General features: G+C 41.9%; 1 protein-coding gene across 5 annotated transcripts in view; it reads right to left on the bottom strand.

Annotated features, from left to right (window-relative positions):
• Window positions 1–4,190: 4,190 nt before the first annotated feature.
• The window catches only part of MTM1 (myotubularin 1), a 98,657-nt gene continuing 78,095 nt past the window's right edge, over window positions 4,191–24,752 (bottom strand). For 4 of the 5 annotated variants that reach the window (XM_073227383.1, XM_073227380.1, XM_073227381.1 and 1 more), the window contains 6 exons: window positions 24,067–24,252; window positions 17,515–17,721; window positions 16,402–16,494; window positions 15,688–15,801; window positions 11,520–11,696; window positions 4,191–5,863 (listed from right to left, as the gene is read on the bottom strand). In XM_073227383.1, coding sequence (XP_073083484.1) covers window positions 5,696–5,863; window positions 11,520–11,696; window positions 15,688–15,801; window positions 16,402–16,494; window positions 17,515–17,721; window positions 24,067–24,252 — 945 coding nt within the window. In that variant the 3' untranslated portion in view covers window positions 4,191–5,695. The remainder of the gene's footprint in view (window positions 5,864–11,519; window positions 11,697–15,687; window positions 15,802–16,401; window positions 16,495–17,514; window positions 17,722–24,066; window positions 24,253–24,752) is intronic. The other variant, XM_073227379.1, reaches the window with a different exon arrangement.

Below are 24,752 nucleotides of genomic sequence, written 5' to 3'. Positions count from 1 at the left end.
CACTCCATGGTTTTATCCCCAAATCTTCTCTATCCCTGAGCTTTAGGCCTTTATACCCATGTCTGAGTTTCCATTTCAGGGAATGGTAGCACTTGCCACTCAATCGCCTAACCAAAACCTCAGTACCATAAATTTTGACTTCTCATCTCCCTTTTCAAACCATCACAGACTCTTACTGCTCCGTTTTCAGTCTGCATTTCTACGCTCTGTACTCCAGGCTCGGTTCTCTAAGTCTGGTCAATTATGATAGCCTCAAACTGGCCTGTCTCCAGTCTTGTCAGCCTGCAATCCACCCTCCACATGGCTGTCTGAGTGACACATTTTTATACCTCCCTCCCCTGCCTAAAACATTTCAATGTTTCCTACAGGATAGAGAAGAAAATATAAGTTCTTTAACATGGCCTCTGAGGAGCTCCCTGGTGGGCCCCTGCCTACCTCTGGGTCATTCCCAGTCCCAAGCACTTTATAATCCAGGAACACCAGCTTGCTGTGAGTGCCACACACACTGCATACAAAGTACCAGCTCCTTCTGTCCATACTGGTCCCTTCTATGGTGACCATTTCTTTGTCATTTTGTCTTCTATACATGCCAAAACAAGAGTTTTAGGTTGTTTTTGAACTTACATGAATGGAATAATATTTATCTGGCTGCTTTCAATCAACATGCTTATGAGATTGTGTTATGTGTAGCTGTTGTTTGATTATTTATCCCAAGTATATAGTATTGCATTGTGTGAATATGTCAGTTTGTTCTACTGTAGATGGGCATTTGGGCTGTTGCCAGTTTTTTCTGTTGGGGGGGTGGCATTACAGACAATGCTACTATGAATATTCTTGTACATGTCTTTTGGTACATGGAAGTTCGAGAGTGGAAATGCTAGGTCACAGGGTAGGTATCACAGTAATTTTGTCCACTAATACCAACTGTTCTTCCAAGCGGTATACAAGTGTTCCTACTGGCCCACAACCTTGTCATGCTTGGGACTATCAGACTCTTAAAGGTTTGCCAATCATGGGTGTGGGGTAGCGTCTCACTGTAGTTTGAATGTACATTTCCCGATGACAGGTGTGACCAGCCTCCTACTTGACTTTCAGGAGTCAGTTCTGACCACATTCCCAGCAAGTTCCTCCCTGACCCTTTCGCCTGGCCCCAAAGTCCTCCATCCGCCTCTATCCAAGTGGGCAGGCTCCACATAGGAATCACCAGTTAACTGCACCGTCTTCCTACTAAGCCAGGCACTCCTTGAAGGAGCCACTGTTGTACTCATTTTTGTTTCCAAACAAAAGCCAGCTGGTCACGTCTGGGTCATAGTAGACAGCGTTTGTCAAAGTGACCTTACTTCATAAAAACACATCTGGGCTCTGAACCTGTGTTATCTATAAAATGACAAAAAAAACACCCCTATCATTTTTTTATTTTTTATTTTGGTATCATTAATCTACAATTGCATGAGCGACACCCTATCATTTTTGTAAGGTTGTGGGATGTTTAAATAGTAGTGTTTGGCATATAATAGCTCCCTTCTTGCATTTAGGGACCAGGGGAGTTGGAAGCACACACTCTGGCTTTGGACAGACACAAGGATAGAAATGAGATAACACCAGAGGCAACGCTAAGTCTAGATTTCATCTGAGATATAAGAAAATGCATTGAGCTCGTCATTTAGCTACTGTGAGTAATTATATGGCTGGTAACAGGAGAGCCTGGTGATATCTGACCTCTCACCTCGAATTCACCTGCCATCTGAAGCTAAAAGAGACTGAAGTTCAGTGGGCATGATGGCCCCGCCCCCACCCCCAAGGATGCCCACGACCTAAGCCTCGGAAGCTGGGAATATGATACTTCACACAGCAGGGGCATTCAGGCTGTGAGTGGAATTAAGAAGGCTGACCGGCTGCCCTGGAGATGATGGGGAGACAAGCCTGAGTTATCCAGGTGGGCCCAATATAATCGCTAGGATCCTTTAAATGTCAGTGAGGGATGCAGAAGAGTCAGAGTCCAGAGATTTGAAGATGCCACATTGCTGGCTTCAGAGACAGAGGAAGGGCCCACGAATCAGGGGAAGATGGCGTCCACTGGAAGCTGGAAAAGGCAAGGAAGAGGACTCCCCCCTAGAGCTCCTGGAAGAAATGCAGCCCTGCTGACACCTTGACTTCAGGCCAGTGAGCCCCATTTCAGACTTCTGGCCACCTAGCACCATAAGAAAATAAGTGTCTTACAATATAATAAATCACTAAGTTTGTGGTGGTCTCTTAGAGCAGAAACGGGAAACTAATACATGAGGTAAATGCCGTTTTGTGCCACAAATACTGCATGAGTGCAAGTGACTAAAATGCATTTCTGAGAAGGGCTATTGTAAGGAACCTTCAAGAATATGCAGCCATACCTGCGCTAAAATGGAAGGACAGAGGCCTCCTCCCAAGCTAACAGATCTGTAGCATCTGGGGGCTGGGAAGACCTCTCACCGAAGAACAGGGTCAGAGCCCAGATGGGAACGCAGGTCTCCACCCATCCCAATCAAGGTTCTTCCTGACACAGGTTTGTGAGACAAGGCTCCTGAAATGAACAAATTTCTAATTTATGTGGAATGCACTGTGCAATGCAGTCAATTTCAGAAGCACATATTAATCACTGTAAATGAATAAGCCATGTTCTCCAAAGCTACTAAAATAATGAACCATTAGGCATTAATGGTCGTGTCTGAACTTTTTGCTGCTCTACGTGGTCTAGATGCATTACTGCCTTGGCTTTTACAGGACAAATTGTTGCAAATAAGGAGTAATCTGTACGTGAATCTAAGCCTCACAAGGAAATGAGAATACTTTGTTTTGCTGAGCTTTCCTCTTCCAAGTATGTTGAATACAGAAGACTTTGCTAATAATTCCTAATGGATTTATAAATCCACCAATAGCTGTTGGAATATTAGACTCTTACTTCAAGTATTCGTATTCCAGCAACATGCTTTTTTAGTGATTCTGTGAACCTAAAAAATTCGACTGCAATCTATTCCAAACTGCGAATATGCTAATCTTCATTCCTGTTTTTGGGCTGCATGCTGCATACATTTCTTACTTCCTTTGGGTGTCCCCTGCTTTGCTTTACTGACCACCAATGGCTCCGTCCTCCAGGCATAGGTGTCCATACTCCATAACAAATTCCTGTATTTTAGGAATGTTCCCTTTATATAGTCCTGCCTTTGCCTAACACCCCCAAATTTTGCCACAAGAGCTGTCCAAATGACTGACACCACAAATCTGTATTCTGTAGAGGGCTGCAGGCGAGGAGATACTAGTCAGCTTATTTTGAAACTTTCGAATATTATTCACACCAAAAAAGCATAAGCATAAGCTTTTCTGCCTTATCAAAAATAGATCAGAAAGTGCTATGACCATATTTAGAAAAAGCTGTTACATTATCAAAAATACATGATTCCAAATTACTTGAGAGACTGTCCCAGGAAGAGAGATTATTCTATTTCATTCCAGAAGGCAGAGTTACAGCTTATTCAGTGGCAACTCAAGTTTGAAACCTGTGGATATTTGTTTTGATGCTGTGGGATGTCAGGCATGTCAGTGAACCCCTGGAGCAACGACATTCTTCTCAGTTGGAAAACAGGGATAATAGAATACATGGAGCCCGTGAGGCTGTAGTGAGGATCAAGTGTGGCAATGTCTGAGGAAGAACCTTCCAAAGCATTTCAAATACTCAGTTTTAAAAGATACACTGAATCTTTTAAACGCCTTATTCTGATTTTTTTTTAAATGGTTCATTTTAGTTTACTGCTGTAACTATTTAGCATTCTTAGGATGCACATAAACAATGCCATTTCCAATTGGCAGTACTACGTGAAGAATCTGAAAAACCCTTACCCAAAAGAGACATCAAATATGGCTTATTTCGACTCATGTCTCATTCTTCCTTTTAATGTCAACTGCTGTGTTCTCTATCCTGGGTCCACAGGCTCGTGTCCCTGCACTCCAGCACGTCTGTGGAAGCTGCCCTTACTTTAATAAGGACAACTTGGAACTTAACCTCTGCATTGTTAACACACCCAAATTGTTGGGATCTGGGGAGAGCCTTACAAAGTTGCTAGTAAGATAAAAAGCATGTGAAGTACAGCCAGGAAAAGGAAGGAAGATGGGTATCATATGCATTTGAGACACACAGTTACATCCCTGAAAATAAAGGGTAGGTTGAGTTAATACATTTATTACAGCAGGTCTTTAGTTGCTACTGCCATGAAAATTTTTTCATGAAATTTCACAAAATCCTTTATGCTATTAGTATTAGCTTTTTCTTTTTATGGACTGACCCTTTGTTAATTTATGAAATATTTACAGTGTTTACAAAAAGCAAGAGAATATCTAATAAAATTTCATATACATACAAACTTTATACATTACACTATTGTATTTGAGATGTCTTATTTGGTAGACCAATTAAGCTATGACATAAAATAACTTACAAAGATATATTTAATCTCTCTTAATTCATTGAAAACAAAACCATATTAGCTATAAATAGTCCTTTACAAATCATTGTAAAACACATTAATTGTTTTAACTCTATCCTTAACTTTTACAAACATACTTACTAAATGAATTAGTTTAGTCCAGATAGCAAGTAGAACGTCATCTGAAATTTCTTTTAATCCTACAAAAAGAAAAACAAAAAGCCAAACACCTGAAAAAGCAAACTGCCAGGGACTTCAAGTAAAAATTTGTAGAAGCAGTTTTGGGCATCCAACATCATTTCAATTGAAATTCATAAACACCACTTTCAAGAATATACTCAACAAATGTACATCAGCAGTTTTTATTTCAGATGATACTCTAGCAACACAGCTCCTACATCCCAGATGGTCAACCCTATACGTTGGCAGATAAGCTGGGCTCTGACTAGAGCAACATTTGCAAGAACACTCACCTAAGCAGCGTGATGTGTCGGGGCTTTTTTCCACAACCTGAAAATAGGTCAGAATTCTAGGCAAGCTCTTGGAAGAACTTAGAAAACAGAACTGGCAAATTAAAAAAAAAAATCAAATCATACTTAATTGGGCTCCATAAATTTAATATAAAAATATACTTCTCTTGAAAACTAGGGGGAAGTGCTTTACATTCCAAAATTGCAAAAAAATGAAAATCTCATCTACACAGCTATTTCTCGTAAACTCACCACCTACAATGGTATAAAATTTGGCAATTATTTAAACACCTTGTTTTTGGAAAATGTCTCAGAAGCTGAGCTCAATTTGGTTTTGGCAGTAATACACATCTTTCACATTTGGGTTCATTTTAGATAATCCGAAGCAATTATAAGCAGCTTGAGGAAGATTCATTTCACAAACATGTATTTTTTACCTTTACTTTAAAAAACACTGTTGTTCCAATTAAGCCCACAAAATACATATCGTATATCTAGCATTTCTAAAGATCTACATCAAATTTAAGGTTTATCTTTCAAAAGCTGCATTTGAAAGGTGTCAGGATTTTCCAAAACGCCATCTTGGCTCCTTTCTTCTGATTGCTGTGTAGACACTAGAGTTTTCTTGTAACATGTATTCTAGAAGGCACATATTCAAGAGTTTAAAGATTATGGGAGTCCGAGTCTTACATGAAGGCAAATATTTTAATCTACTTTGTACAGAGGCCCCAAACGAGAGTCAACTACTTGCTTTATTCCCAGGGTGGGCCCTCAGAAGTGGGTCTGCACGTGGGGCACCAGGGCTGAAGGGCTGGATGGGGACGGGGCAGGGTCAGAGAGCTTGGCGGAGTTGGCCAGCTGCAGCTCCTCCAGGCGCTTGATGTACTCATCGCGCAAGGCCAGGAGCTCCACGTAGCGCTGCTCCACAGGGTTGGGCTGCTGAGAGAAGCACATGGTGAGTCAGGGCGCCGGCCATAGGCTGCCCCTGCTCCAGCTGGCTGCCCGCTGGGCCTCGTGGGTCAGGGCCCTAGACATGCACATGTGCACACCCACATACTCAGCCACCCACTCAGCCACAGCCTCACGCACCCCGACATGCACATACCCCCACACACTCACACACAACCAACCACCTCCAACACACGCACAGCCAGACAACCCCCTCCCCCCCACAGTCACCTTCAATGCCGAGAAACTTAAAAGCACAGCAAAGTACAAGGACAATCAAACGCCCCACTACACGCCCCCAAGAAATAACTTATGTGCACATTTCCTCTCCCAGGCCTTTTCAGGTTTATGAACCCAGACGTAGCTCCTGTCTCCTGTGTCACCCATCCCCAGGCCCACTGCCCTCTTCTGCTCGTCCCAAGTTGGCATGTGGCCTTCCTTCCTGTGCAGACTTGTGACACTTTCCTGAGACCTGAGTATCTAGAAATGGAGGTTGCACTTGTTTGCCATTTGGAAAAACTGCCATCAGTGGTGGTATTCTGCAGCTATCACTCGGCATCCTGCCCTGACGTTATGGTTCTGACATTGATCACAGCTGAGGCCTGCTGAACGACTAAACCCCAACTGACCAGTCTGTGCCCACACTGAGGGCCAGGTGGTGATGGGCAGCACTCCCCACCCACACAGTGGCAAAGTCCTCAGACAGAGCTCCTGTGCACATGCCAATGCTTCTTGAATTACAGATCGTAATGTGCACACAACTTAAAATGTTCAGCTGAATGAATCTTTATGTATGTTTACACTAATATATCACCACCCAGGCCAAGATAGATAACAGAACAGCCCCCAGAAGACTCCCTTGCCAGCACATTAATGTTTTGAAATGACCAAGGGCAAGCTTCCAGAAAGCCTGAGCAATATATGACAAGAAAACAGCTGAAAGTCTGCAGAAGTGCCTTATTTTAGCCCTAATGGCTTCTAGAACCAGCCTGTGTTCCACTGTGGTAAGCTATCTGTTGACACTGTGAGCACCAACACGGAAGCTGTGAAGACAAGCCGCTGCTGAATGAGGCTGCCCCCACCTGATTCTCCCTGCCCAGGAGAACCATCTGTATTTATTAGAAGCAGAAGCCCTCCAGAGCCTGCACCTCAGAGGAGGGAGTATGAGCCCTGGGGTTTCAGACTGCGTGTGTGTTTCCGGGGGCTGCCCTAACAAATCAACACAAACTCGTCGGCTTAAAACAACAGGAAATTTTCTCACAGTTCTCCAAGGCCGAAGCCTCTGGGGAAGAGCCTTCCCTGCCTCTTACTGCTTCTGGTGGCCCACGGTATCCTTTGGCTTATGGCCATGTCACTCAAATCTCTCCTGTTTTCACATGGCGCCTACCCTCTATGTGTCTGTGTCTCAAATCTTCCTGTTTTTGTCCTATAAGGGCACCTGTCAGTGGATTTTCAGCCTACTCGAAATCCAGGAGGATCTTATGTTGAAATCCTTAATTATATCTATAAAGATGTGTTTCCAAATAAGCTCCCATTCATAGGTTCCACGTGGACATGGCTTCTGGGGAGACCACTCAGACCACTACAGGCTACCCAGGAGGGATCAATGGAGGCCAGGTACACATGCCACCCAGATGTAACTGTGCCTGTATTTCTACTGGGATTGTTGCTTTCATTAGGGCTCTGGTTACAAGGCTCCACAGGTTTGGAGAGGTCTCTTTTACTGTGTGACTGCAGAATGTGAGGCTTTTCAGAAATGCATCTCTGGCATCAGAATGGGAATGTTGGCAGAGCACCTGACACCTAGGAAGTGCTGTGGACTGCCAGCTGGCTAATCCCTTCCATCCACTTTTTCCTTCGTGCGTTCCACTGAGGACCAAGGTGCTTAGGAGCCAGCAGTGAAGAGAGGCCCAAATCCCTGTTGTTATGGCATTTACCTTCCAGCAGGGGGAGACAATGACTATAACAATCCTGAGTTAACAGAATGTTCGAAGGTGATTAAAACTATGGAAAAGAAGTAGAGTGGGGCTACAGGGATGGGACGAGTGGGGCGCCGGTGACACCCTCACGGGGTGGTTGGGGTGAGCCGCACTGAAGAGGTGACTCTTGAGGGAAAGCTTGAGGGCAGGTAGGGGGAGCCTGGTGTGGCCAAGCTGAGTGTGTGAGAGCTGCTGGTGCAGAGCCCAGGGTGGCCGGGGGCACAGGAGGCCTCAGGGGCCCCTGTGAGGACTAGGGCTTTGGCTCTGGGCGAGGGGAGCAGCTGCGCGACAGTTCTGAGTGGAGGAGTACTGGGGCCGGGTGTATGTTCCCACTGAGGACACTGGATGGCAGCAGGGGGGCGAGCCAGGGAGTCCGGCTAGAAGGCTATGCAGCCAAACAGCACCCAGGGCAGGCGGCCTGCAGCTGGGGGCTGTGGAGGTCCTGCAGGCCAGAGCCAGTAGGCTCTGCTGACAACTGGAAGGGGGGTGTGAGACAGAAAGCAGTCAAGGGTGACTCAGGTCTCCGGCCAGGGCGACTGGGATGGAGCTGCTGAGAACTGAAAAGGAGTAAGAGGGCGGAAACAGCAGGTGTGGGAGATCCTGAGTTCTGTGTCCAAGGTGCCAAGTTTGATTTGCTGTGCCAGGCCCGTTCTTGTTCCCATGCATTACACTGCCACCTTTGTACCCCACCAGTTCCATGCCTACCTAAGTACTCTGCTTCTGGGCTCTATTCTGTTTCAAGTAAGTTACTACACAGCAGGGCAAGTTCTTCCTTGATATTCTCCTCCAACGTTGTATTGGCTGTTTTTAAACCCTCCCATTTTCATATGACTACTAGAATCAGTTTGTTATTGTGCCAGTGAGGACAATCAGACAAGAAAAGGAAACCAGAGGACAAGGCTGTATACTTAGAAAACACGAGAGAGTTGAATGAAAACAGAAATAAAAAGATAATTTAGTCTAGTAATGGGTACAAAAGGTATGGAAGTCATTAGCCAATAAACACAAGCGATGCAGAGCGTGTCACAGATGGAAAGAGTCCATCAGTGACAGCATACTGAAAGTCACATGGAGAGCTGAGCCTAGAAGGCAGGTGGCCATAACTCCTGCCCCTCGGCTTCCCACTTGGGCAACGAATTATGAGGTAGAGTGTGCCGCCAGGTAGAAGGTGGGCAATCAGCTAGCTATAGAAGTATCCTAGGCTGCAAATGATTTTCATATTCATGTTCCTTTTACCACTTCTTTCCGAAATAACCTCACCACCACACAGCTCAGCCTGCTCCTGGCGGACTGCCCTTCTCTCCCTTTGTTGCCGCTGCACAAATGTGAGCTTGCCCAGTACGGCCCTGGCTAACAGCTATGCAGCGTGGCAATGTCCAATGGGCACTGAAGGCCCTCTTCGGGTTTATAACATGACTAATTTATCCTTTTGCTTTCGGCATGAGCAGTTTCTTCCCATTAAATGAAAGTGCCAGGTTAGTGTATCGAGACTTCATCAAATGTATGCATTTGTCTTTCCATCATCTTTGCCGAGCCTTTATATCATAGCAAGGGTTGGTGGCCTTTGCTTTTAAAAGCACACTAATCCTGCCTTCCTCCAGGTTACTGGCTGACAGGGAAGGGGGGTGCACGCATTTGTATCTGTCCATACTGATGGTCTATCGGTGTTGGGCATGCTACAGGTACCCAGTGATTAACTGTTTGTGTATCAACTGGGCCACACAACTCAGCAACAGTTTAACTTACAAATGGTTAAGTATATTCTTCTAGGTTTATATTATATAATCTTAGAAGGTCTATGTGATCAGATTGTAAACTGTTTCTGTATGAAATAATGTTCTACGTAAGATCTTTCAGAAAATCTAGTGCACTTAATTCACACCTCTATTATCACTTTTCTTCCCAAGCATTACCATCATCGGGTTATGTTCCTGGGTGCCCCGCTAGCCTACAAGCTCCTTGTGGACAGGGACTGCCTGACGTATGGGAACACTCAGTATTTGGCAGATAAAATACAAAGTGCCAAGGAATATAAAGATATGTGTAGGACTCTCTGCATTCAGAAAATATATACAGAAAGGATAAGTTATTTGATTTTTTGAGTAAATCTCACAGATCATAATGTAGACCAATTACTGTCTCAAAGTAAAAATCTCTACTAAATAATGCGTATTCCTACCTGGCCCACTTCCATTTTGCTAAGCTCTATGAGAATAAGATGGAGAGAGAATACATTACAGTAAGTTGTTCTACTGATGTCCCTTCCACCACAGTTATCATCACTAGTATTATATATTCAGAAACAAATTGCTCTAAATTCCTTAAATTTCAAGAATTTCTCCAAGTATAAATGGGTGAGGGAGATTACAGACTATACAGAAATTGTCAATGCTTTCTAATTACCAATGGTTTAGAAAAAAGGCATGATCAATACAGAGAAGACTTAATTTACAGGCCAATGCAGTGCTTATCTATATAATATTTTTTAATAAGAAAGGAACACACCCTCTGTAACAGTGGTTAGAACCCTGGAAACCTTCTCATTCCTGCTTGATAGCCCCAATGCTACAATTACTGCTAAATAAATTCTCTCTATATGCTTCTCAGATCCCAAACTCAACAAGTGAATGTTCTCAAACCTTGGAATCTGTGACTTTCCAAAAGATTACATATTTCAACCATTACTAAATTGTAAAAGCCTTCATGCACACAGCAGAGACCTTGAGATGAGAGCGCCAGCCTGAAACAGGCATTTCCCCAATGAGGAGAGAGTGTACAGACTGGCGTGCAGCCAGCTGCCTGAGTGGAATGAACAATCTGAGAGACAGACTGCAGCCCGGGGACCCTGCTGTTGCCCGACTATTTCTGGTGGGATTAAAGCTGGCGCTTACGCAAGACTGGCCTGCGAGAACAGGTAGTTGACCATCTAAACCGCAGGAAAATGTACAAACCTTTTGAAAAAGCAATCACAAATACTGAATATTTACAGTACTTAGAACAAATCACTAAGTGGAGGTACTTCTGAGCTTTCATGAACAGGCAGGCTGCATTTTTCTTCTGATTTTCAGGGAGTAGGGGTGGAAAATGGAAAGCCTGAGTGTGTCTTTAATAAAATGCGGAGACTTTTGCTTCAAAAATCCTTGTTTCCATTTTTGATTGATAAATGGACAATTCAACGTACTACCCAATGACAGATCAATTCTATTTATTTTAGAAGTAAAGACCCTTAGGAAAAAGCAGTCTCACATCAGCTGACCTACCTAGTACATACACCTGAACCAGACAGTAGAAAATGGTTTTCCTTGAAGGATCATCCAAGTGTAGTCACGGGAAAGAATTTTCTTATGATGTGTAACAACTTCCAGGGATTAAAGGAAATCCTTGGCTATCAAACCTCAGGAATTTCCCAGAGCTTTAAATGACTTTACATTTTAGTAAAAAAAAAATTATATTATTCATGTCGGGAGAAGGATGTAAGTTTAACCCCAATCAAAATAATGGCTTAGTAATTAAACACCATTTTAATTAAAGTTGCATTTAAAAGCAAGTGTGATCTTTTAGTCTGATATTTCCCTTCTCATAGTATTTTTTTAAACTACCACATAACATGATGTAAGTCCAGAATAATAATCACCATCACTATCTTTTAACAATGCCGCTTCACTTACTTGTTGCTTGATTCTGGGGTTCCATCTAATGTAGTAATTCACCCAAAGTTCCAAGTGACGCATACTGGCAACTGGATATAAAACTCGATTGATTTCTTTAGTATAGAAGGGATTTTTGAATTTGTCTTTATTACTGTTTATCAGCGACCACAAAGAAACTGTTCTTTCTGTAACTTTCTATAGAGAAAGAGAAAGTAGAAAGCCTAAGTTAAAACACAGAAGTACACAAACCATTTTGCAGCCCTCGGCAATACAGCTGAGCAGCAACTTGAATCACACATTTACATTAAACCCGTAATAGCTCAAAAAGCCTCCAGGGCCAGTGAGTGCTCAGGCAGCCACTTACCAAGATTTGCATAGATAATGGCAGAGCTTAAGAGCCACTCTTTCTGCGGGAAGATGAGAGGTGCAGGATGCTGTAACGTTAAATGCACTTCACTGCCCTATGAAGACTATTCCTACCTAGGTAAAACATTTATGAACAGATGGGCAGTATGCTCTTTTTAACTCAGCAGAAAGAAAAATTACCATAAGATCCCGCAGACCTTTTTCCTTTTTGTATCTGTTATAACTACGAAATCTTAACCTGTGTCTACCTGACAGTAGGCATCTAGATATAAAGTTATTTTAATCAACCATCTAGATGTTCAATCTACATCATGGCAACATCCAGACGTTTCAAAACATCTGTACTGAATCCTCATTTTTTAGTTTGGTATCCATCATTTCCTACAGATGTTCATATTTGCATTGTGTTTTACTAGAGATTTTTATCGATTTGACCGTAAACTAGAGAAAAATGAAAGTTCTGGAAATAAAAACACAAGTATCAAAACTAGTGAAGGCAGAATTTGAAATTCTTCTTAGTAATGACTTCAATAAGAACAGACAAGTAAAAACTGGAGGCTAGAAAGAACAGCTTGAAATAAGTGACTGGAGAAATCTCTTTAATGTACATATTCCGTTAATGTATATGACAATGAGGGCGGCATCATTTTGCATTCCTTGGAATCCACTGAAAATTTCATCTGGACCTTTCTGATGCCACAATCTATATTGCATTGTGTTTATTTGCAGGCTTGCTTTTATTGTTATACATGCACACAATTTATAAAGTCAAATAGCTTGACAAGGTTATGAAAAAAAAAGGCTGCCTCTCACCTGCCCCCAGAAGCAACTGCTTGATTTTGGAATTGATTTGGTTATTTGGTACTAAACCTCCGTAGCTCTAAGTAACCTGCTTTCCTAGCTACCTGTTGGCTATCCAGTTACAGGCACCGATTACTGAGTGTGCTGCAAGGAGAATGTATTCCCGTCCTGCTACCCACACACGGTCTGTGCTGGGCTCACTCCCAGTGTGAGGAGACCGCTGTTTAGTGTTTCAGTTCCAGGTGAGCCACCTACTTGTGGTTCTCTGATTTCTTTTCCTGCACAATTTTTTATTTGTTCGTTTTCCCTTGACTTAACAACTGCGTTCTGCCCTGTTTTCTTACTTTCTTTGGTACTTATCATTGCTTCAACCCCAAACTCTTCCTCTAGCATCTCAAACTTCTGTCAAGACACTTGGCACATTCAGGGTCCGCAGTGTCCTCCTCAGGAGAAAGGGCACTAGTGGCCCCTACACCCTGTGCCCAAGCTCTCATCTAGGATCTCTCTGCCGTTTCTCCTGGAGAATCCCCCCTTGCCCTTCTCAGTGCTGGGACCTCTACTTCCTGAATTCCAGCCGTCTTCTTCCTTGTTTGCATGGAGTGCATACTCCAGCAGTTTCCAGAGAAAGGGTGTGGGGTGTGAGATAGATCTTTCTGGATGCCAGGCATGTCTGATAATATCTCTGGTCTACCTTCACATCTGGTTGACAGTTTGGTGGCTACTGAATTCTAGGTTGAGATCATTTTGCTTTTTTCAAATTCTGACAGCAATGACCTACTGACTTTGAGCTTCCAACATTGCTGTTGAAGAATTCAGTTTTCCTGATTTGTCTCTTTGCAAACACCCATTGTTTTTCTCTTCGGAAGCCTGAAGCATGTTTTCTTTGTCCCTGGTGTCCTGAAATTTCATCAAGATGTGACTTAAATATGGGTCTATATTTATTCCCAGTGCTTTTCCTACCACATGGTGGCCTTTCAATGTGGAAACTCACATACTTTAATTCTGGGAAATATTCTCAAATCATTGTGGTGATTTTCTGCTGTCTGGCTTTCCCATTTTCTCTGTAGAGTTCCTATTCCTTGGGTAATGGACCTCTTTGACTGAACTTCTAGTTTTCTTATCTTGTCCCCATTTTCTACCTCTGTTTCTATACTTTACTTCCTGGGAAATTTCAACTTTATCTTCCAGCTCTTCCGGGTTTCTAATTCCTATTGATATGCTTTTGATTTCGAGTTCTTCCTGAGCTCTAAATGTTCTTTCCAAGTAATACCCTGTTGTTATTTCATGGTACCAACGTTTTCTTATCTTCCTTGGGATATTAAATGAGTTTCCTCTCTCCGTATCTCCTCTCCCTACATGCTGGCTATTTTCTCCAAGAGGCTTTTTCTCCCTTTTGGCTGTCCGCTACTATTCAAGAGTGGAGGACGGAAGAGCTGACTGGAAGCTCTGAGATGAGGAGGCTTATCAACCTGAGCTTCACTGTGGAGATCCCTGGATGTTAGTATCTTTAGGTCCTTCTTCTTGGGCTAGTCTGTTTCTCCACTGATGGTTCTTTTTTTCTTTCTGATTGAGGTGGAGCTCACCTACCACAGAATTCACCATGTTAAAGTGTACAAGTCAGGCAGACTCAGAGACTCCAAGAAGGGACTAGTGGTTACCAAAGGGAGGGGTGGGGGAGGGCGGGTGGGGAGGGAGGGAGAAGGGATTGAGGGGTATTTCGATTAGTACACAGGGTGTGTATGTGGGTCACAGGGAAGAAGGGAAGGCAGTGTAGCACAGAGAAGGCAAATAGTGACTCTGTGGCATCTTACTACACTGATGGCCAGTGACTGCAATGGGGCATCGGGGGGGACTCAATAACAGGGGTGAATGTAGCAACCACAATGTTTCTCATGTGAAACTTTTGTAAAAGTGTATATCAATGACACCTTAATTAAAAAGAAAAAGAAAAACAAAGAAACAAACAAAAAGCCCACAACTCAGGGCTTTTAGGGCATTCACAGTGTTGTACAACCAGCACCTCTATTGAGTTCGAAGACAATTTCCTCATTCCCAAAGGAACCCTGTACCCATGAACCAGTCACTCCCCAGTCTCCCTGCCCCCCAGTCCCTGTCAACCACTGTTCTGTTGTCTCTGTGGGCTTGTTAGTCTGGACATTTCATATCAGTAGAATTGCACAGTATGTGGCCTCTGTGTCTGGCTCCTTTCACTTAGTGTGATGTTTTCAAGGTTCGTCCGTGTCACAGCATGGATCAGCGCTTCATGCCTTTCTACAGCTGAAGGAGACTCTGTGGTATTGGCTGATGGACACTGGGGGTGTTGGTACCTTTCCGCCATAAACAAGAGATGAGGGCCTGCTGCCAGGACGCTGGGAGTGGCCATGGGCTAGCCTTTCCTCATTCACCTCACCCGGGTGACACTCAGGTCCCCAGCCTGGGACACACTCTCCCTCTCTCAAGGGGGAGGGGAGGGGGTCTGGGGAAGCTAACTGCTTATCCTAAACAGACCTTCGGGCTATGTCATCCTGCCCTCTGTGCCACAGACACCCGGTAAACCTTTCTCCCAGAAACCAAGTCACTTGGGGTTGCTGCGGAGCAAAGTGGGCTGGTTCTGGGCTTCCCTGCTGCTCGTCTGAGACTCATTTTTCTCAAGCTAAGTTATTTGCCACTGATCTACTAGCTTTCCGGCTTCCAGAAGTTTTGTTGCTGTGTCTCCTCTCTCATTTCCTCTGTTTGTGGGATTATGCCTTTAAAAGAAGCCTCCCTTTACTAATGTTTTTATGGCATTTTGGGAGGGAAACGCTGTACACCTTGAGGTCATTCCTACTCTCTGAGGGCAAAGCCAGCATCTTACCTCAACAGTGAATACACTCAACAAACTGCTTCAAGTGAAAACCACCATATTTGGGGCAAAAAATGAGGACCTTTGCATTTACTGCAAATCAAGCTATCAAATTCATTAATTTTTTTCATGGCAGATTAGCCACACATAACCAAAAAGAGTAGCATTTTCACTCACCTGTCTTTCTCGAACAGATTCACAGTTGTACAAAAAAGTACCAAACCGGCAACTGTACAGATGATCCAAAATTGTGATCAAAAATCGTTCATTGAATTCAAAAGCCGTAGGGAACTAGACACAAACAAGCAAACAAGGCATGAAAACACAGCACCAACCTCCTCTGGAATGGAACACAGGGGCACAAACACTGCGGCGCTGCAGCCCTCCGGGAAGGAGGCAGGAGGCAGAGGCGGCAACGTGCACCCGCCTTCCAGCCCCGCGGCTCACTTGCCGGCACTCTGCGTGGGACTGAGGACAGTCAGGAAGTGTCAGGTGAAGGAATAAAGACAAAAACAAGCTCACTATCTTGCTAGTTCGGAGTGTGCAGGGCACACAGGACAGTTTGCTTAGGTGACGTATTATGTTAGCATGGAATGAATGGAAAAGACGACTTTCCATTACAATTTCGTTGCTCCTCCATTAGTAGAGAGGATATAGTTAAATATTCAATTTTAAAACCTTTATTATGGAAAGTTCCACACATATAAATAGTAGTGAGAATAAAAAAGTGAACCCCACATACCCGTTACCTGGCTTCAACAATTATTTACACATGGTCAGACTTGTTTCATCTCTACCTCTGCCCTTTATTAAGTGGGGGCAAATCCAAGATACTATATAAAAATATTTAAATGTTAAGTCAAATGTATTTATATCTGGTATGTCCCTTACCTGTTTTGACATTTGCCATACACAGTCAATAAACTGGAGAAAAATAGGAGATCGGTCTGCATCAGCGTGGTTCTTATCACCATGACCTATTCTCTGAAAAGAATTGAAAGATAATTTGTTTTAACTTACAGGTACAAAACTGAGAGGCCATATAACCCATGAAATGTGAGAATATGACTCAGCAATCTGCTTTCCAAATGCCAAGTTTCTCAGACAGTAAGTAGTATACTTTTCCTTCACAATATAGAAAATAAAATCAGGTTTGAACTAATGGAAATTAAGTATATAAACTTCTATAAAATACCAATCCAAATTGACGAAGTGTCATCATATTGTGAGCATTACAACTATTTCACATGACTGGAATGCTGTCCAAGTCCTGAGCAGCTACTGGGCCAGATGATCCTGCAGACTTGTTGACAGTGGCTAAGGGACCGATCCTACAGTTTCAAGACTTGGAATCAGGTCCAAAAGGGTGTGATTGTTATAAGCAAGGTAAGTTCTTTCTCTCTTGAGAACAAGATGAAAACCTCACCATTTATGCATTGACTAAACAATGATTCTTTCTGTGTGAACATGTGACACAGTACTTATGAAACTTGGATGGAGGCTAAAAGGCTCCCCATCAGAATCATGTGGGGGAGCTTGGTAGAAATGCTTATTCAAAGGATGTCTGGAAACTATACCTGGAAATGGAAATTTTAATATGTTCCCTCGATTTTTAAAATGTTTATCAAAGAAAAATAATAAAAAAGCCTCAACTGAAAGTCTAGAAATTCTATAAAATACATGTGTTCTAATAGCTGTAACACTGCTTGAGAAACAACTGTCATTTTATCGTCCTTCTTTTGTGCAATTTCAACTTTAACAATTCTATGAAGATTCTTTACTTTCAAGTGAACCTGTAACAGTGTGCGTGGATAAACATACCTCCTAAGATGACTTTCACTAGCCCAAGGTATCACACAATTTCAAACCTATAAAGTCCTTTTTATTAGCAGCCCTCAGATTTTCTTTTTAAAAGCGAATATACGGTTTAACAACTACTGTAGTTTTTTATTCCCGAACACCAGTGATCTGACATTTAAACAATTAGCTTTGTTGTTTACTTACAGATGCAAATTTATGTCCAAAACTTATCCATTCTTTTTGTACCAGTATTTCAAACCCTTCGATGCTCCGGTAGAAGCTGTCTAGCATCAACATGGCCAGTGACGTCAGCTGGGCAGTCCTGTCCCATCCGTCACTGCAGTGCACGAGCACCGAGCTCTTCCCTGAAGAAACTTTGTCTGCTACTTGAATGGCTCCTGTCAGAACAAGCTGGCAAAGAAAAAACCTGCGAGTCAATCAGTAGCTGTAAGACGCTGCTTTATTAAACCTGAAATTACAGTTTTTAACCATAGAGAAAGGTGTTCTCCATGTACACATATCTTTGTCCAAATTACTCCTTAAGGACAATAGTCTTACTGGATCAGTCCCACTCCCATCCCCCCCACACACTATGACCTCATCTTAACTAATCACATCCTGCACCTGACCCCCCCAGGTGCTGGGGGTCAGGACTTCAACAGAAGAATTTTGGGAGACCCAATTCAATGCAAAATAGTGATCACTTCAGAAAAATCACTGCCCCAACAGGTCCAGTCTGGACCTTAAAAGCCTGATACAATGGAAATCACCATTTAGACTTTAAATTGACAGAATATGAACTGTTATGTGGCTTGTAAGAAGCAAAACACATAACTCAAGATAAAGTGATGCAGCAATCAGACAACACAAAGAAATAAAAGGCATCCAGATTGGTAAAGAAGTTGTTAAACTTTCAGTTTGCACACGACATAATATTGTACATAAAAAAACCCTAAAGAATCTACTCCAAAACTACTAGATCTAATATCTGAATTCAGCAAAGTTGCAGGATACAAAATTAGTACACAGAAATCTGTTGGTTTCCTATACACTAACGTTGAATTAGCAGAAAGAGAAATCAGGAAAACAATTCCATTCACATTTGCATCAAAAGGAATAAAATACCTAGGAATAAACCTAACCAAGGAAGTGAAAGACCTGTACTCCTAAAACTACAAGACACTCTTAAGAGAAGTTAAAGAAGATACCAATAAATGGAAACACATCCCGTGTTCATGGATAGGAAGAATTAATATTGTCAAAATGGCCATCCTGCCTAAAGCAATCTACAGGTTTAGTGCAATCCCTATCAAAATACCAAAAGCATTCTTCAACGAACTAGAGAAAATCGTTCTAAAATTCATATGGAGCCACAAAAGACCCGAATAGCCAAAGCAATCCTGAGAAGGAAGAATAAAGCAGGGGGAATTATTCTCCCTGACTTCAAGCTCTACTACAAAGCCACAGTAATTAAGACAATTTGGTACTGGCACAAGAACAGACCCACAGACCAGTGGAAGAGAATAGAGCATCCAGATATTAACCAAAGCATATATGGTCAATTAATATATGATAAAGTAGCTATGGACATACAATGGGGAAATGGCAGCCTCTTCAACAACTGGTGTTGGCAAAACTGGACAGCTACATGCCAGAGAATGAAACTGGATTATTGTTTAACCCCATACACAAAAGTAAACTCAAAATGGATCAAAGACCTGAATGTAAGTCATGAAACTATAAAACTCTTATAAGACATAGGCAAAAATCTCCTGAATATAAGCATGAGCAACTTCTTCCTGAACGCATCTCCTCGAGCAAGGGAAACAAAAGCAAAAATGAACTCATGGGACTACATCAAACCAAAAAGCTTCTGTACAGCAAAGGACACCATTAACAGAACAAAAAGGCATCCTACAGTATGGGAGCATATAATTTACGCAACATATCCGACAAGGGGTTAACATCCAAAATATATAAAGAACTCACACGCGTCAACACCTAAAAAGCAAATAACCTGATTAAAAAAAGGGTGGAGGATTAGAACAGACACTTCTTCAAAGAAGAAATTCAGATGGCCAACAGGCTCATGAAAAGATGCTCCACATCGCTAATTTTCAGGGAAATGCAAATTAAAACCACAATGAGATATCACCTCACACCAGTTAGGATGGCCAGCATGGAAAAGACTAAGAACAACAAATGCTGGCGAGGATGTAGAGAAAAGGGAACCCTTCTAGACTGCTGGTGGGAATGTAAGCTAGTTCAACCACTGTGGAAAGCAGTATGGAGGTTCTTCAAAAAACTAAAAATAGAAATACCATTTTACCCAATCATTTCACTCCTAGGAATTTACACAAAGTTCTCAGATTCAAAGTTCTCAGATTCAAAAAGACATATGCACCCCAATGTGTATTGCAGCACTATTTACAATAGCCAAGATAGGGAAGCAACCTAAGTGTCCATCAGTTGATGAATGGATAAAGAACACATGGTACATATACACAACAGAATACTATTCAGCCATAAGAAAGAAACAAATCCTACCATTTGCAACAACATGGATGGAGCTGGAGGATATTATGCTCAGTGAAATAAGCCAGGCGGAGAAAGACAAGTGCCAAATGATTTCCCTCATTTGTGGAGTACAACAACGAAGCAAATCTGAAGGAACAAAACAGCAGCAGACTCACAGCCTCCAAGAAGGAACTAGTGGTTACCAAAGGGGAGGGGTGGGAAGGGAGGGAGGAGATTGAGGGGTATTATGTTTAGTACACATGGTGTGGGGAGGATCATGGGGAAGACAGGGTAGCACAGAGAAGGCAAACAGTGAATCTGTGGCATCTTACTACACTGATGGACAGTGACTGCATTGGGGTATGGGTGGGGACTCGATAACATGGGTGAATGTAGTAACCACATTGATTTTTCATGTGAAACCTACATAAGAGTGCGTATCAATAATACCTTAATAAAAAGATAAAGTGATGGCCTTCTACTAAAAGTATGAGACTTACAAGGACTACTAAATTTATATATGCAAAGACTCATTGCTATGATGTAATTTTTTGGTGATTTATTTATTTATAGAGGTAAATGTTACAGACCATAGAATTTACCCATTATAAGTATGCAGTTTGCTAGGATATAGTCAATCGTACAATTATGCAGCTGTGCAACCACTGCCATAATCTAGTTGTTGAACACTTCTATCACCCGAACAAGTTTCTGTGTGCCCTCTGAGGTCAATCCCTGTTCCCAGCCCCTCAGTCCCAGGCAACCACTGATTTGCTTGCTGTCTCTACAGCTTTGCCTTTACTAGAAATGTCATATAAATGGAATCATATAATAGGTGGTCTTTTACATCTGGCTTCTTTCACTTAGCATAATGTTTTCAAGGTTCATCCATGTTGTAGCAGGTGTCACCACTTCGTTCCTTTCTGTGGCCTAAAAGCATCCCATTTTATGGACAGACCACATTTTATTTATCCATTCCTGAGCTGATGGACATTTGGTTGTTTCTGGCATTTGGTTCGTATGAATAATGCTGCTGTGAACTTTTGCAAACACATTTTTATAGGGACATTAAGTTTTTCCTTTCTCTTGGGGAAACACCTAGGAGCAAATAGTTGGATCATATAGTAAATGTATGTTTAACTTTTTAAGAAACTGCCCAATTGTTTTCAAAAGTGGTTGTACCATTTCACATTCCCAGTATCAGTGTATGAGGGTCCCAGCTTCTCATGTACACAGCCACTCGCATACATTGTCATTTTAGAGCTCCCCAAATTCTAACAGCCATGAAACAATCATGTATTAATGAATTCAAGGAGATTGAAATACTCATTTATTTTAACTACTTAAAGAAAAGTCAGATGAAGTGAAAATGTTTAGAAATGTTAAAAGAAATGTAAGTTTATTATTTTGCCATAAATAATAACTAAAGTGGACAGAGTACCAATGAGGACAGGTTAGGGGACCTGATGGGGCACATCAATTATCTGTATAAAAATCATTGCTTTTAAAATGACTAGAGCAGGCTTATTTCTTTGAGCTTTTAAAGTGTCTCCTTGAAGTCCTGTTTACAATCTTTCATTTGAGGCACTTCTGAAGAAGGGGCTGATGAGAAGCAATGGTAAATACTAGATCACTTGAGTCCAACTTAATGAAGTCAAGCTTCTAATGCATTTTTACAGAGGGCAACTTTCACTCCAGATACTTCTCTTATGATAAAAAAGGGGAATTTTTATAATAGTTATTATATTTTAAAAAGGGACAATCTTGATCAGTTATCTCTAAAAATATTGGATGCTTTCTAATAAAGTATGAATTCCCATCATCACTTCTTGACAGGAACAGTTGTAATTATCTAATGAAACTAAATCAGAAAAAAAAACACATCACTGAAAACTCTTAAGTAATTGGGTGGACTTGTGACTGAAGGGAAGAAATGACAGTCATCAAGCAGCATACAGCGCGGTGCCCTAGAGAACTGGCCCCGTGGCTGGCCCTGCTGGGACTCCGTCAGGTACTGGCATGAGGGTCTGGGACACATGCCACAGGCAGCAGTCTTCTGGAGGGCAAAAGGCTTGCCCTATTGTCCACACAAAGGAAAGCACAAACAGGAAAATACAAATGATCGCAGGCATCATACCTCAGAAAGATACAACTTTTCCTCTACATTTAGGTTGTTTCCAATTTTTCACTATTAGAAACATCCTAGTATATTCATCTTTTCAGATTTGTGTAGTTATTCCCTTTAAAAAATGCCTAAATATATTTTTTCACTTTTTGTGGAGAGTTCTTCTCAAGATCATAGGGCCCTCCACCCTTCCCTTCCTTTAACTAGCTTTTCAACAGAATAGCCTCGATTCACTCCCTGACATCCTCTCTACTAAAGGGTGGGCTTCAATGTGTTGCCCAATGGCTGATTTCCAGAGGTACATCTTAGTCCTAAGCCTCTGTTGAAAGCTTCCCTTTGCATGAATAACTGCCTGTTTGACACCAGTAGGTGCGTGGCCTGCCCCGCTACCTCAAGCATGTGGGGTTTCTCTTGACCACGGTCCCGGCCAGGACCACCCTGCTTCTGCGAATGGTGGCATTACCTTCTTCTTCATTTCTCTAGATCCTGTATTAGCTAATCACCAGGTGGCACAGGCCCTTCCTTGGCAACATTCGTGTCTGGCCCTTTATAGTGCCACCCCTCCCCTCCCCTTCTCACCTCAGCAGCATTCTAGTCTAGGCCAAGACTACCCATCTCTGGACTCTTGAAATGGCTCTGTTTTCTCTGACTTTACTGTCTCCCCTCGCTTAATTCTACAAGCAGCTGCCAGAACATTTTCCTAAAATACCACACTATCCCCAAACCTCTGCAGCTCCCAACAACCTGCCTTGAAAGTCAAGGTCCCTGACTGCGTGACTTCTCCCAGATGTCTCTAGATTAACCTGCAACCACAGAAATCCTCACTCTTCCCAATGCGGCCTCGCCGGGGCCTGCATCTGGGATTTTGTCCTGATGGCCCTCTTTCTCTGGAATGGGTTCCTTCATCCCTTTTTCTTTCTTTAGGGACCAGATCAAATCCCACCGAATCCCAGAAGGCCTGTTCCTGCCACTGCCTTTGCTATGAAGGCTCGCTGGGACTTAACACACGGTACTGTGGAATATTATGCTCCCTTTTACATATACATATCATCTCTCCAAGCATAAGAACCTCCTTAAAGGCAGGAAGTATGCCTTATACCTTTTTTCATTCACAGGGTCGAGTACGATGTTTTGTGCATAGTAAGAGTACAATCCTTCTTTAAAGTAAACTTCATTTTAGAATAGTGTTAGATTTATAGACCAGTCATAAAGTACTATGGAAAGTTCCCAATCCTTGACCCAGTTTCCTCTACTACTGACATCTTATAATAGTATGGTACATTTGTCACAACTAATGAAACAATGTTGATACATTATTAAGTTATTTAAAAACCTGTTAACTAATTTTTAATAAAATCCATACTTCATTTAGATTTCTTTTGTTGTTCCCTAATGTCTTTTTTCTAATCCAGGATCCCATCCAGGAAACCACATAATAACATTTAGTTGCTACAATTAATTTTTTCTGCAATTCAGTTTTGAGGATGATAGATTAGGAAAAAATGAAAGGTAAAATAAAAATATAATTCCTATCAAGTTAGAAAATAAAATTTGACTATAAAACAGTCTATATTACTAATTCACCTATTTAAAGTAGGCTTTTTGTTTATTTACAGAACGGAATGGAGCATCTAACAGTGTCAGTTCCCTCAGATGATAGCTTCACATACTTTTACTTTTGAAAGAATGGAGGTTTTTGATGCCTTTATCAAGATGAATGATTGAATATAACAAAAATACATAAATCAGTTTAAGATTAGTTTCAATAAAAGCAATCTCTGTCCAAGTCCTTGAGGGTCCTACCCAGTAAAGGTCAGGTAAATTCAAATTCCTAAATAAACCTGGGCACAAGAACCAACTCCTCACTACTGATGAGCTGGAAAATGACATCTCTGCATACTCTGAAAATGTTCTGGAGGTAGAGCTGTGAAATGTTTAATTAAGACCAGCAAGTTATAAAGAGACACAAAATGGTCAAATGCAGAACCCTATGCTACAAATATTTCGTCTCTTATTCAATTTTTTTAAGTTTAAGGAATCAAAGACATGCCTGTTCCATTAAAGAATTACTTTCTTCTTTATGTATGTAAATCTTTAAAAAACTACATACTTACCTTGATATGTTCTAACCAATGAGTAGACTCTAAACTGGACAACCAATGAGACTCTTCCACATTTGGATAAACAATGTCTTTGACCTTTTTTAAAGATTCCCGCATAACATGAATGTTATGAATGTCTAAGAAGAACAGTTCAGCGTTATGATATGCATCATCACTTTCATATCCTCCTCCTGTTGCCTAAGAAACAACAAGACATACAAACAATCAGTTGGGTTTTCTATTTCAGCAATAACTAACACAAATATTTCAAAAGTTATTGGTCCTCCGAATCTCAGCCTAAACCTTTTCAACTTACATACAAGGACTGACTTGACAGTTAACTAGGGAGTAAGAGTGAAAAGAAAATAACACCTAGGTCTCACAGGATTAAAGGAGCCATACTCTCTAACAGCTAACACCAGCCACCATTTAATGAGCCCCGGGGATGTCCCAGATACCATGATTCTTGCTTTACACCACTTCATCTCATGCTTACTTATCTCAAGATAGGTATGGCTAACCGCATTTTGCAAAGGAGATGAGATGCTACTTTACGATCCCCAAAGTTACACAGGTAATCAGTAAAATTTCAAAGTTGTCTGACTTCAAGGCCAGATCTTTGCTAGTGATCCATGGCTGTCCGCTCTGCAAACAAATACCAAGGACAGAGCACTGCACATAACAGGCCCTCAAAGAAC

The sequence above is a fragment of the Manis javanica genome, chromosome X (genome assembly GCF_040802235.1).
Source record: "Manis javanica isolate MJ-LG chromosome X, MJ_LKY, whole genome shotgun sequence".
Classification (NCBI taxonomy): Eukaryota; Metazoa; Chordata; class Mammalia; order Pholidota; family Manidae; genus Manis; species Manis javanica.
Note: the sequence above shows the minus strand (reverse complement) of the source record. Positions and strands in the feature narration are given on the sequence as shown.